This window comes from Cetorhinus maximus, chromosome 10 (assembly GCF_964194155.1).
Source record: "Cetorhinus maximus chromosome 10, sCetMax3.hap1.1, whole genome shotgun sequence".
Classification (NCBI taxonomy): domain Eukaryota; kingdom Metazoa; phylum Chordata; class Chondrichthyes; order Lamniformes; family Cetorhinidae; genus Cetorhinus; species Cetorhinus maximus.
Window position 1 is genome coordinate 31,160,300 of NC_135888.1, and position 13,882 is coordinate 31,174,181.

Genomic DNA, 13,882 nt, shown 5'->3' on the forward strand with positions numbered 1-13,882 from the left:
ATATATTTTTGTGTGTTAAGGAAGGTAAAATGGTTTCAGTTTCACTTAGGTTTTTTAATGAACCTAGGCCCCTGGGTGTCTGGATAGACTTGTGATAGATAGGTCAAGTCTTTTGGGTTTGTTTGTATATATATATATACATTTTTAATGAGGTCTTACAACCCCTGAAGTAAAAGAGATGGGTTAAAAGGGGCTAAAAGTTCAGTGATTTTGAAAAATAAACACAAAATAGAGGAGCTTTACTGATGCTGATAACAGTGATCCAAAGACAAAGACACAGAAATGACAGGTGTTGAGAGAGGGGAGTTGATATGTGTGTCAGGCAGAGAAGATTTGAAGCTCTCTGAGAATAAAAACTGCAAGGCTAATGGGACAGTAGTTAACTGACTAATCAGTTTTGGGACTCAGTAAAGTGATCAGTTTAGCAGAGGAGCTACTGGAAGACTGAATTTAGGGAACTCATTTGTTTGATCTGAAGTTGAAGAAACAGTGAGTTTAGAGTGCAGTTTTTGGGTGACTCATGGAGAGATATGAGTTGGGTGAGAAGCATCAAGTGAATGCTCAGGAATTCACCCGAGGAAAACCATTTGCAACTGTGCCAGTCCCAAGGGAGAGGCTATTGTGTCAAGTTAGTCATAACTCTTCACTGGTTTATGTGTATGTAAAGATATTGCTGGGGTAAAGTAATAGTGGGAATTTGAATTGTCTTCTTGTGCTTGAGATATTTCCAACCTTTTTGTCTGGTGAAATATAGTTTATTTTTCTCATTTTAATAAATATTTTATTACTTGTATTAAAAGCTCATCAGCAGACTCCTGCGAATTTGTTTAGTAACTTTCCTCTGCGTTTTCTAAAAAAAACCTAGGGTCTATTAAGCCAGGTTTCACTCTGGGATTTGACTTGTCCACTATTAACAGCAGTTGGGATCGTAACACAGTGCTAGTCCAACAACGATAACTCTCAGGTTTATGTCAACAAACAGCTATTAAAATTGCTAGCACCAATTCTTTCAACTGAGAGCCACAGCAGGCTGCTTTTTTCCCAAATTTGAAGGCCATGGGGATTTAAATGACTTGACAGCTTAACAGCTTCAAAGAGCTTATCCATCTTTTTACGCACATTAACATCTACTGTTGACAATCCCATGGGGGTATCTGGAGCTCTCCAAAAGGGTACCTGACTTTTTCAAAGAACTCCAGTAGGTTTGGACCTTTTCCTCAAATGTCTAAAGACCATAAGCCTTGCTTCAGAAACTTGGGTGTCAAAAATTGCTTCTGAGTCAAGACAACTGCACCTTTAAATGTGCCACTGCCTCCATGGACCACAGGTGTGTGAAATACCTCCCGCCCCTGACGAAAATGGTGGATCTGGGTTCAGGGGCGGGACTTCCTGAATTGGGGCTCTGGAACCATTTTGACTAAGCCCTTCCATCCCTGTGCAAATTCGGGCCTCAATGTCCAACTTGTACAAGAGCAGTAATCAACAAAAGAATATTTATGGGGTTAGCCATGGCTCAGTTGGTAGCACTTTGCCTCTGAGTCACAAGCTTGTGGGTTCAAGTCCCACAACAGAGACTTGAGCACAAAATCTAGGCTGACATGTCAATGCAGTATTGAGGTTATACTGCACTGGCAGAGTTGCCCTGTTTTGGATGCAATGTTAAACCATGGCCCCATCTGCTCTCTCAGGTGGAAATTAAACATCCATGGCAGTATTCCAAAGAAGAGCAGGGCAGTTATCCCCAGTTTCCTGGCTGATACTTACGTCTCAAACAACATAATTAAAAAATATTATGTGGTCATTATCAGAAAGCTATTTGTGGGACCTTGCTGTGCACAATTTGGCTGCCACATTGCAATAGTGACTACTTTTCAAAAGGACTTCATTGGCTGTAAAGCACTTTGTGATGTCCTGAGGTTGTGAAAAGGGCTATATAAATGCAAGTCTTTCATTGTGCAAAGCTGTAAAAATACAAGTCAGAAGAAGTCATGATCAAACAATACAGTGCTCAAGACAGGCAGTACTTTAATTATCCTGTCCAGTTCTAATTAGGGTATAAGTGAGGTATTCAAATAATTTAGGAAGTGCAGAAAAGAGCCACAAGGATAATCCTCTGTCTTAGAGCTTTTAGCTAATAGGAAACACTGGACAAAATTTGGCTTTGCAGCATTGAAAGGATGTGTCTAAGGCGATTAGAGAAATGCAACATTAGATAGTATACAAAAAGGTCAATCAAAAAGTGACATTCATCTGTAATTATCTTGGGATCTTCTGCACATTTGTGTCTATTATAAACTCTCATCCCTATCCCTCCACATCTGGTTCTTAAACCTGTATCTCCACATCTTTCGTGCTGTTTCTTTCTCTCCATCTCTGTCCTTAGCCTTTCTGACTGCATCTCTTGTTTCCTCACACCTAGCCTTGAAACCCAAACTAGAAACCATTAATGAGCAGGTTGAAAATCCTACTGAGTGATAAATGCAAAGTTGAAAATTGTTGAAATTGAAATGGCTGGTAGAACTGAAATAAAAAGTCAAATGTGTGAGAGTGGAAGGCCAGAGTTAGGACAGGGCAAGCCAACAAACATTTAAATTGCTGAAGAGTACAAGTGAGAGGCCAGGGTGAAATGTGACTTGGAATAGACAGCAATTTGTGGAACAAGGGCAATATTTGAGGTATCGGTGGAGGGTAAGCTGCAGGTCACCAAATACAAACAGGTCAAGGTCAGCTGGGTAAGGGATATAAAAGACACAGCAGTGCCATTTACTGTTGGCAGATCTGTACTGAAAAATAACTGATTTTTAAATCTAAACTCAAGGTACTTATCCAATGTATTGCATCTCAGGTGTTCCTTCAGGCATTACTGTCATCAGGTATGACAAAATCAGGATAACTACCAACCAGAAGTTCACACAATCACAAGATTTTGGGCAGGATTTTCCCCATACGCTCCGGGACCATGACATCAGAATCAAGTGGCGGTCAGCTGCCCACACTGTATGGTAAACAGCCACCCAGCAGTGAGTTTCCTCCAATTGGCCAATTACTGGCTAGAGGGCAGGCTTGCCATCCAATTAAGGAGGGCCTCCAACACTGAAGAAGCAACAGGCTGCCTTGTGGTGAGACAAAGAGAGAGAGAGAAAGAGAGAAGATGCCTCAAGACAGAGGCACCCTCTCTCCAGCTTTTTTAACTTTTCAATAAAAGCAAGGCCATTGTTGGCCTCTGATAATATGCCTTAAGTGGCTATTTAATCCCCTTAATTGGCTACATGCCACTTGCGAGTGGGTAGTTGTACTGACCCCCATCACTCTGGGAAAATAGCCTGGTACAGCAAGGAGCTGGAAAACAGGCATGTTGGCCAACAATGCAAATTTCCATGCCCACCTGCTTTCGCACTTGTCTGCCCACCCTATCAGAGCTAAACATCCTTCCCTTTAAATATGTTACTGGTTCATGTCTTATGACTTAGTTCATGAGGAGTTGAAACAGAGTGCAGGCTAAAAGCAAAGAAGCATTCAAGGGCTTGGGATAATTGGATCAGTGCACACGAGTAATTGAAAGGTAACTTTAAAGTCATGCATTTATACAGCACTTTGGTCCAGATATTTGCTATCAAGGCTAATAGCTTGAGTTGGGAAATTCATAGGCTTGCCACACCCACTTTGGTAGAAAGGCCCTTGAATGATGGAATCTTCGCTCCCAGTGTGTTTGTGTGGGGGAGGGGGTGGTGTGGAGAATGGAGTTAGGCCCATTGTCCCCAGAAGCAGATCAGAGATGGGCCCAGGGATAGCTGAGTGCCATGGCAGGCTGTTTAAAAGGCCTGCCTCGGTTCTCTGGGACTTTGTCCCAGTTGTTTGGTTACATTTTAGACCTTGTGGCCCTCAATCTTCGCAGCCCATCACTTTTCCCAATCCACTTCCCTTGCCACCTGTTATTTTAAAGGTTGCTACTATAGTTTGTCTTTTGCTATTATTGCAATAGTTATCAGTGTTTTTTTATTGCTGTCATTGTTATTGTAATGTTATCACTATTAGCATTATGATTACTGTTATTATTACAACAATTCACAGGAGCATTATAAAACAAAGTATGATACCAAGCTACATAAGGAGATATTAGATTAGATGACCAAAAGCTTGGTCAAAGAGGTAGATTATAAGTAGCGTCTTAAAGGAGGAAAGAAAAGGTAGCGAGGCAGAGAGGTTTGGGGAGAGAATTCCAGAGGTTCGGATCTTGGCAGCTGAAGATGCAGCCACCAATGGTGCAGTGACTAAAATTGGGGATCCACGAGAGGCCAGAATTAGAGGATATCTCAGGTATCTTGAAGGGTCCCGGGGCCAGAGGAAATTACAGAGATAGGGAGAGGCAAGGACATGGAAGGATGAGAATTTTAAAATCAAGATATTGCTTGACCAGGAGCCAATGTCGGTCAGCGATCACAGGGGCCATAGGGGAATGGGACTTAGTGCGAGTTAAGATATAGGCAGCATAGATTTTTGGATGACCTCAAGATTATGGAGGGTAGAATGTCAGAGACCGGCCAGGAGTGTGTTAGAATAGTCAAGTCTAAAGGTAACAGAGGTACAAGTGAGGGCTTAGCAGCAGATGAACTGAGATGGGGGTGAAGTCGGGCGATGTTGCAGAGGTGGAATTAGATGGTCTTAGTGATGGCATGAATATAAGGGTGGAAACTCATCTTGGGATCAAATGTGACACCAAGGTTGTGAACATGTTCGACTAATCTCAGAAGCTGCTTGGGAGAGAGATAGGTTTAGTACCTAGGGAATTGAGTTTGGAGCAGGGACAAAAACAATGGCTGTAGTCTTCCCAATATTTAATTTGGAGGACTTTTCTGTTCATCTAGTCTGAGATATCACTGGTTATTGCTGTTATTGCAATGCTTATTTTAATTATAATGCTTGTTACTCTAATGCTTATTGTTATAATCCTTATTGTTATTGTAATGCTTATTGTTTTTGCAATCCTTATTGTTATTGTAATGCTTATTGTTTTTGCAATCCTTATTGTTACTGTAATGCTTATTCTTACAATTCGTATTGTTACTGCAATGCTCATTGTAATTGCAATCCTTATTGTTATTACAGTGCTTATTATTATAATCCTTATTGTTATAACAATTCTTATCGTTATTACAATTTTATTATTATACTTGTTATTTTAATTCGTATTGTTATTACAAATATTATTATTGCAATCCTCATTGATATTACAATGCTTATTGTTATTATGATTCTCGTTATTATGTTTATTGTGATTACAATGCTTGTTATTACAATTCTTATTGTTATTACAATGCTTATTGTTATTTCAGTGCTGATTGTTATTGCACTGTTTGTTGTTACAATGTTTTTATTACAGAGCTTGTTATTATACTTGCTGTTATTACAAACCTTATTGTTGTTGTAATACGTATTGCTATTAAAATCCTTAAGGTTATTATACTTGGTGTCATTGCAATCCTTATTTTGCTGCAATGTTTATTGTTTTTACAACCCCGGCTGATATTGCCATGCTTGTTGCTGATGTGCTGCTTGGGAGAGGTCAGGCTGCTGTTCAGTGAGAGGTGTCTTGTTCCAGCGGCAGTGACGCTGTGGCGGAGCTGGGGACAGGGACAAGAGGCTGAGGCTGGAAGGTGAGGACCTGGGGACGGGGGGAAGGAGGGCGGACAGACGGCGTGTGACCAGCGCTCTGGACAGGGGGCAGCCCTGACCCCCGGGGGCTGTGGCAGAGCGACACCCCCGGAGTGGGACTCGGGACTCGGTCGCTAGGCCGCGGCTCTGACCGGCTGCTCGAGTAGAGAGCGGCCCCGGCGTAGCAGCTGGGATGGCGGGGTTTACTGCTGCTCCCCCCTCCCCTCCCCTCCCCTCCCCTCCCCCCCATTGGCCAGGTCACTCAGACCACTCCTGACTTTAACCTGTTTTCATTCAGACTAAATTACATAATCAATGCATTAAATTCCTGAAGCACAATCCTTGTTGTGTTTAAATGAGATTTTAATGCTGCTTCTGCCTTCAAACCCAAATCTCACTCCTAATGTTGGCAGTTTCATTTCAGGGAAATGCTACTTGTAATCTAACTGGGTTTAATCTTCACCCTGCCCCATTCGATGGACCTGCCAGGAGGACATATATTAAACCTAACCATTTTAAATGTCATCCCTGAAAATGGACATTATTTCATTTGCTTATGTTTGGGTTTTATGAGTAAGATTATCCCCAGAGCAGTGCACAACCGAGGAAGATTGAGTTACCAGTTAAAGTGTTATTTTCCTATGTTTCTCAGTTTGTTTTCCACTTTTTGTTTGCAATGTGTATTCTTTTTTCCCCCCATTTCACTTTCTTCCCCCATTCCGTCACGTTACAGGCTATATCTCCATTGATGCTTATTGGGAGTGACCGATGCCCATTTTGATTCAAAAATTGTCATGTCTTTTAAAAAGGTTGACAAATTTTCACAGTACCATTCTGGGCTGATTTTCACTACCCTTTCCAGTGTTTTGCTCGTGTGAACATTGTGCAGGTGGCGTGCTCCCAGCCTTCTGACTGTGCAGCTGAACAACAGCCACAGGAAATATGGTTGCTTGTGGTGTAGCGTAAGATAAGATTAGTGGGCACGGAAGGGGGAAAGTTCCATCGTATCACTGCTTGCTGCAGATGTTACTCCAACTTTCTAAATGGTCAGCTCTCCTTAGAAACAAATCGTTTGTAATTTGGACAAAATTGGTTCCTTCATGTCAAGTTCAGGAATTCACCCCACCCCACCTCGGTTAGTGACTTGATACAACTAAATTCCTGATTCCTGAAACTCATGACTATCAATAACATAAGATTTAAGTTGCTGCTTTTTACTTTAACTTTTTATTTTTTGTTTGTTAAGGTAGGTTGTTCATAGTTCCATTGTTAATGAAAGTGAGCATTATTTACAGGGATCTGTTTTAATTTTTTTTACAAATTATATTGTTTCCGAGCTTTGACGATGCGAGCGTCTGAGGAAACTTTACCTACTGTAAAGCATTTAAAGCACACTGGTTAACTAACCATCTGTTGAAGAAACTGCCAAGAAGCTGGTATTTAACTAGGGAAATGTCTCTACAAAGATATGTATTTTAGCTTAAACTAATATATTTAAAAGTAACCTTTCATTTTTCACCATCTTGTGTGGAATAGTGGTTTCCGACAGAACAATTATAAATCAGATTTATTTGTGTTTAATCATCTCCTGTTAAATTATTTAAGATAGTGTTTTGGGTTGTTTTTCAATGGTAAAGGTGTGAAAAAACAAGTTATTGCTGCAGTTAATGAAAACCATATGGATTTAAATATTTTAAAGTGATTGTCTCATTGCGCATTGGGCTTAGTTTAAGGTTTGGCATTGCATGAATTTTCCACTTGGGTGTTAATGATCACTAACTCGACCCCTAGACATCACAGTACATTTGTGCTATACTGAAATGCTTAACACAATTCCAGAAGGCAGTTTTGAAAATCAGTGTGCTGCATAAGTTATACCTGGACAAAAGGCATTAGAACCCAGTGCAGAAGAGCAATAATTCTGAAAATTGAATCTAGCTTGCATCTTGTGTATTTTTCATGGCATCTTGACTATTTTATGATATATTTCTATAACTTCTATCAATGTGTCTTTGGTTAGAAGTGAAAATTGTGAATGTAACTAATAACACCTGAAAATAATTTCTACTTGCATTTGTCCTTGTGGTACAGCAAGTAGGCATTTGGTGACTAAGTGAAGAATAGGGAGGTTGTAGCTTCATGCTTCACTCTACAATTGTATTTTTTAATACCTGCCCGTCTCGCTCCACATCTTTACCAGATAAACTTTTCTGCTGATGTTTAAAATGCTCCTCTTCCTAATGTACTTTTACAATGTTCTATTACCTTCCTTCCTCTTCCTTGTCAGATAGTGATTGGGAAGAAAAATTTACAGCTTCATACATCAGGGTGCAGTGAAAATTGCTGCTGTTGATGATTTACCGCAGTTTTATTTTACTGTGGTGAGGTTATTTGTGCATATGTAGCACACATATTTTATGGAAGTATAAATTATTTCAGAATTGGTGTACAATTTCAAAATTTGGGGGTGACATCAGGAGTGTGGTTAATATTGAGCAATAAATGTGATGGATACATTTTGTTGGGAAGAATAGAGGCACATATTACTCCTTGGAAAATAATTATCTTAAGTGGGATAGAGGAGCAAAGAGATCTAGGGGTACAGACACGCACATCACTCAAAAGTATTGACACAGGTTAATAATGCCATAAAATAAGCCAAAGAAGGCAGTGGGGTTCATTTTTCAAAGGATAGAATTGAAAGTAGAAAGATTATGCTAAACTTGTATAGAACCTTGGTTTGACCACAGTTGGATGACTGCACATTCCTGGTCTCCAAATCACTAAAAGATTATAGAGGTATTGGCAAAGGTGCAAAACAATTTACTAGAAAGATGTGAGAATTGAGAGTTTATAGCTATCAAGGAAGTTTAAATAGGCTGGGGCTCTTTTCTGTAAGAGCAAGAAAGGTGAGGAGTGACTTAATGAAGGTCGAATGCTTTATTAAAAGGATAGGGTAGACATAACGAAAATGTTTTTGTTCAGAGACTAAAATTAGAGACTGTAAATATCAAACAGTCGCTAATAAATGCAGTTGGGAATTCAGAGAAACTTCTTTACCCAAAGGGTGATTTAAACGTGGAACTCGGCAACACAAAGAGCAGATGAGTTGAACAGTATAAATGCATCGAAGGGGTTGCTAGATAAACACACGAAGGAGAATAGAGTAGGAAATTGTATGATTGTGTTGCCAGATGTAAAGTCTCACCTGTTGCTCTTTGTCAAAGCACTTTATGGGCAAATCTCTCAACAGGTGAGATTTTATGAAACTCATGTCTAATCAAATCTGCTTAGTGTGGATGCTGACGTTGACTGTTTGGCCATCATTTCTCTACAAAATGTTATTTTTTTCAAAATGACCCAGGTGTGAAGCTTTCAGCTATCTTAAGTTCGCCGCTCTTAGCTAATGAACAACTTTTAATGTTTTGGATTTATATAACTGGTGGAATGATTATTAATATGCATTGGTATGAACATTGTGAAACTTCTGGGCTGTAAACCAGAAATTCAAGTGTTAAGGTAATTTTTTTTTTTGTTCATGAATTGTGGACATTGCTGGCAAGGCCAGCATTTATTGCCCACCCTTAATTGCCCTTAACTGAGTGGCTTGCTAGGCCATTGCAGAGGGCAGTTGAGAATCAGTCACATTCCGGCCAGACCAGGTAAGGACGTTAGTGATCCAGATGGGCTGTTACACAATCCAGCAGTGACATGATTCCACATTTTTTATAAATTAAATTTAAATTCCCCAGCTGCCATGGTGGCATTCAAACTCATGTCTCTCTGGGCTGTTAGTCCAGGCCTCTGGATTACTAGCCCAATATCATAACCACTGTCCTGCTGTTACCTGTGTTTGCTATGTGCTACCCGAGGTGCTTTCAATTTCAACTTGTAGAACCCACCCCAAGAGAAATGGGGGTGGTGAAGGAAGAGCATCCCTGTGAATGAGCAAAACTATAACTTGAATGGTCTTAGAAAAAATGCAAACTATAATTTTGATGGTCCAAGCCTCCCTAATTACTTTGTGCTAACCAAGGGACATCATTGGATTGTGTCCTTTTTAACAAGAATGTAGCAAATCATGATGTTCTTTGGTTAGCTTAAAGAAACCAGGCAGACAGGGACCATATATGAATGACTTTAAGATTCATATTGGCTATTGAAGAATTGTGGAAAGGTACACATCAGAGGTTGAAGCTTCTGCCCCTACTTTCCTGTAGTTGGGGAGGCCAGAACTGGAGGGCATAACCTTTACATTAGTGTTAGGCTGTTTTGGGATGATGTCAGGAAGCACTTCTTCACTCGATGGGGTCATTTAAATCTGGAACTCCTTTCCCTCAAAAAAAGCTGTTGAGGCTAGATCAATTTTGAAACAGTTTTTTTTTTTAAAGATTACGGAACCAAGATGGGTAGATAGAGTTTAAGGTACAAATCAGCCATTATCTAATTGAATAAAAGAACAGGCGTGAGAGGCTGAATGCTACCTGCTGTATTCCTCCTACTACCTTCTGCCTACTCGATCCCAACTCCAAGCACATTTATGAAGATTGCTACATCATACATTATACAAAGTATTTTTGTGAACCTTGAAAACTATAATCTTATTCTGTATTGAGAAAGACAAATGTGATTGTTCCCATGGAGCTCTTGTAAGTTTAAAAATAAGGCAAGTATCAATGTTTTTTCATTGAATCAATTTGCAGTGCACTGGAAAGTGTCACCCTCCCAAAAGATTTGAAGGATGTATTCACCGCAGCGGAGGGACTTTATATCAGTGACGCTGGGTAGTCAGGCTGGAAGGACCTATGACAACAGTAAGACATGGAGGAGGCAATCCTGCTGGCGGGTAAGACAAATCGCGCAGTATCCTTCCTCAATAGCCTCGGGAGACAGTGTCTTTAGTCCAATGTAAGGACAAAACAGCTTCATTATTTAGCAACTGGCTTGTTTTAAGAGCCCTGTGTCTCATTGCATTATTGGTCTCTTGAATAGGGGTGGGTAGGGGTGGGTGGGGTGGGGAATTCTTGGTCTTCAGTGTTAGTTTGCATTGTCCATGCAATAGTTATCTAAGTCTGGGCACTCGATGGATATTGAGACTGGATCCCACTTAGCAGTGCTACTTTATGATTGGAAACAGGGGGAGTTTGTAGAATTAGTGTATGTCACTGACCTGTGCTTTCTTAAAACTGCCTTTGCTAATAAGAGTATATATGTTGTTGCTCTGGGAGGGAATGTTCTGTTCAGGAGCTGCTGCATTGCTGTTTCCTTCAAGTTGTCCCACTGACCTAGTTTAGGGTGTCCAAGCTTTTGTTTTTGTGGACTACACGTGCCTGCCTTAGAGCTTGGTGACCATGTATACAGGGTAAGGACACATTCCCACTAATTGGCACCTATTGCTGATGCAAACAAACGTGGTGACCTTTTGTAGGATTCATCCACCAATGAGATAACAATGTTAAAATAACTTCTTTCCAAATCTTCACCCTCACACAATTTGAACAGGACAAACCAAATAAGAAAGGTAAGTGCTGATGAGGTCGCGATATCTGGTCTTCAGGGACTAGCTGTCAGAGCTGAAATCTTTTGACAGCTCAATGTAAAGGTCTGGTACAGTGAGCAGCAGGGCACTGTTTCAATCCCTGATCTATTCTGGGGTGTTCCGATTGGCCACAGGAAACCTGGCCTGGGGAAGGGGAAAAAGTCGGCCAAGGTTCAGTAGCAAAAATTTGCATTCAAACACAGCATGGAGGTTAAAATCCTACTGAATTCTGAGAGTCCAAAGTTAATTGAGCTGCTTTGCAATCTCTCGCCCTCCACCCAAAACAAGTTTTCCAAACACAATAACTTTGCAGTACTTCTCAGACGTTGTGTGTATGGGCTTGTGCTTTAGTCAATATTCCAATGCTAACCTTCATGTGATCTTGCTGAATAGAGGATAGTGCTTTTCCAGCAAAAAGGAGAGAGAATCATACTAACCTTGCACATCTCCTGATGGATGACTAAAGTATGCCTTTGATGGACTTTGGGTCAGTCTCAGCCTGTTTTCTTGGGCAGGGGAAGGGATGTGGTGTAAGAATACTTTACAGTGCAAAAGAAAATACATTCACCTGGAGAAAATATGCCCCTGAAACTTGGAAAGAATGATGATTTTTTTAAAAAATGTTTACTGTTAAGAATTTGCCATCATTAGCTGTCAAGTAATTACGTTCATTTCCACCTCTATATCTTTTTAAATACAATTCACTTTTCAAATTAGAAATGGAAACAACTGTCAAGATTGCAGCGGAGCCTAATTGCATTCTTGTTTGTCTTCATGGTGGTTTGTGGTATTGCGGCATACCCTAACCTGTCTGAACGCTGGCAAGGTAGGAATCGTCCCAGCTATTTGGAATGGAGTTTTTCTTAAGCTGTCAATTGGAACATAGTTCCAATAGTAATATGTTAGTTTTGCTTAAAAATGATGAGCATTTTGACAGTGGTACAGTTTGAAGTTACTTTATATCACATTTGTGATGATATATCTTTTTATGTTAGTAATATGTCTAAGGTAAATGTACATAATAGAAGTAAAACTGAAAATTCTGTAAACACTTAGCAAGTTAGGCAGCATCCATGGAGAGAGAAACAGAGTTAATGTTTCTGGTTAAGATCTTTTGTCAGACCTTAAACATTGGTCAGAATTTTGTGCTAAGTGGAACAGTAACGCTAACGGTGCTTACCGTTATTACAAAGTAAATCAAACAGCAACTTCCGGAGTCTGCATATGCATGTTTAAAAATGGAAATCTAAAAGTTGCAGTCCGAGTTGCCCTACCTCTCCACAAGGTATGCTGTATCAGTCCTCGCTGATGGACACAGCATTGAAGTCGATGTAATGAGGTGAAATTGGGGTACTCATCAAGTAGTTATCTACTAAACAGGTCAGAAAAAGATGTGGTTAGTGTAGATGAATGTTGAATCGCATGATAGTAGTAAGTACAGACAACAACCCCTCTGACCTCGAAAGTTTTATTTTACAAGTTGGCATTCTCAATCCTTCAGAACTTAATTAATGTTGAAGATTTTATTTTTAATGTTCCTGTCTGTCTTTTATATATCTCTCCTTTAATTCCATCTTTTTTGCCAATCTTTATTTTACTTTCTGTGCATGTTTTTAAATTGAATTAAATCTAATTTATCCTTCCTCGTTTTGACTCTGCACGGCTCAGTGAGGAATTTTCAGTCTAATTGGTTGAAGAGCCTTGCTGTTACTTGTCCTACTCTCAGAAGCCACATATCCCCTGAAGAGGGTGCAATGTCAGAAATGATCTCCAGATAGTGCAACTTTCCATTCGAAAGCTCGCCAAAGGTTTGTGAGCAGCTGTCAGCATGATAAATGGTGAGTCCTGCTCCTTCACGGCCCATAAACTGTGGGCCCTTAACTCTGTTTCTTGCTTCACTGATGCTGCTTGACCTGCTGAGCATTTCCAGCATATTCTGTTTTTATTTCAGATTTCCAGCATCAATGGTATTTTTCTTTTAATGTATAAAAGAAGTTTTGGCCCTGTGTGACATGATGGTGCATTGCCCCGGAAAATTTTTGTATTCTAGAAATATTTGTTCTGCTTGGGTCATTCATAAATGACATTTACTTAGTGTTATTCAATAACTATGTTACAGTGTAAAATGATTTGCTATATTGTAACCTGGAGCACTATTTCTGTGTAGCCTGCTAAATTGCTTATACTGCATGCCAATTCTAATACCCAGTCTTCTCCTTGCCAGGTCTATCACTACCTGTAACTTTTGTGCTTGTTGCATTTCTTTTCTCTCCATTGTCTGTGCTCCACCTCATGAGCTAGTTTTAACATTTGCAACCCAAACTTTTGCTGTGAGTTTAAATTGCTGCTGTAGACTCCCTTGGCACCATATTTTACTTTAGATTGGTCCTGAAAGGTTAGACGAGCAGACAAGGCAAGTGACCCAGGAGGTGGTTGTACGGTGGCTCAGTAATAGCCAAAGTTAATGCAGCCTACACTTAGGGGAGGTGAAGGTCTAGTGGTATTGCCGCTGGGCTAATAATCCAGAGACCCAGGGTAATGCTCTGGGGACTTGGGTTTGAATCCCACAGTGGCAGATGGTGGAATTTGAATTCAATAAAAATCTGGAAGTAAAAGTCTTACTGATGACCATGAAACCATTGTTGGTTGTTATAAAAACCCATCTGGTTCACTAATGTCCTTTAAGGAAGG

The 13,882-nt window shown here is 40.1% G+C and overlaps 1 protein-coding gene across 1 annotated transcript in view; it reads left to right on the plus strand.

Moving 5' to 3' along the window:
* Positions 1 to 5,537: 5,537 nt before the first annotated feature.
* The window catches only part of man1b1b (mannosidase, alpha, class 1B, member 1b), a 53,158-nt gene continuing 44,813 nt past the window's right edge, over positions 5,538 to 13,882 (plus strand). The window contains exons 1-3 of the mRNA XM_078550322.1: positions 5,538 to 5,654; positions 10,356 to 10,498; positions 11,909 to 12,017. Coding sequence (XP_078406448.1) covers positions 10,394 to 10,498; positions 11,909 to 12,017 — 214 coding nt within the window. The 5' untranslated portion in view covers positions 5,538 to 5,654; positions 10,356 to 10,393. The remainder of the gene's footprint in view (positions 5,655 to 10,355; positions 10,499 to 11,908; positions 12,018 to 13,882) is intronic.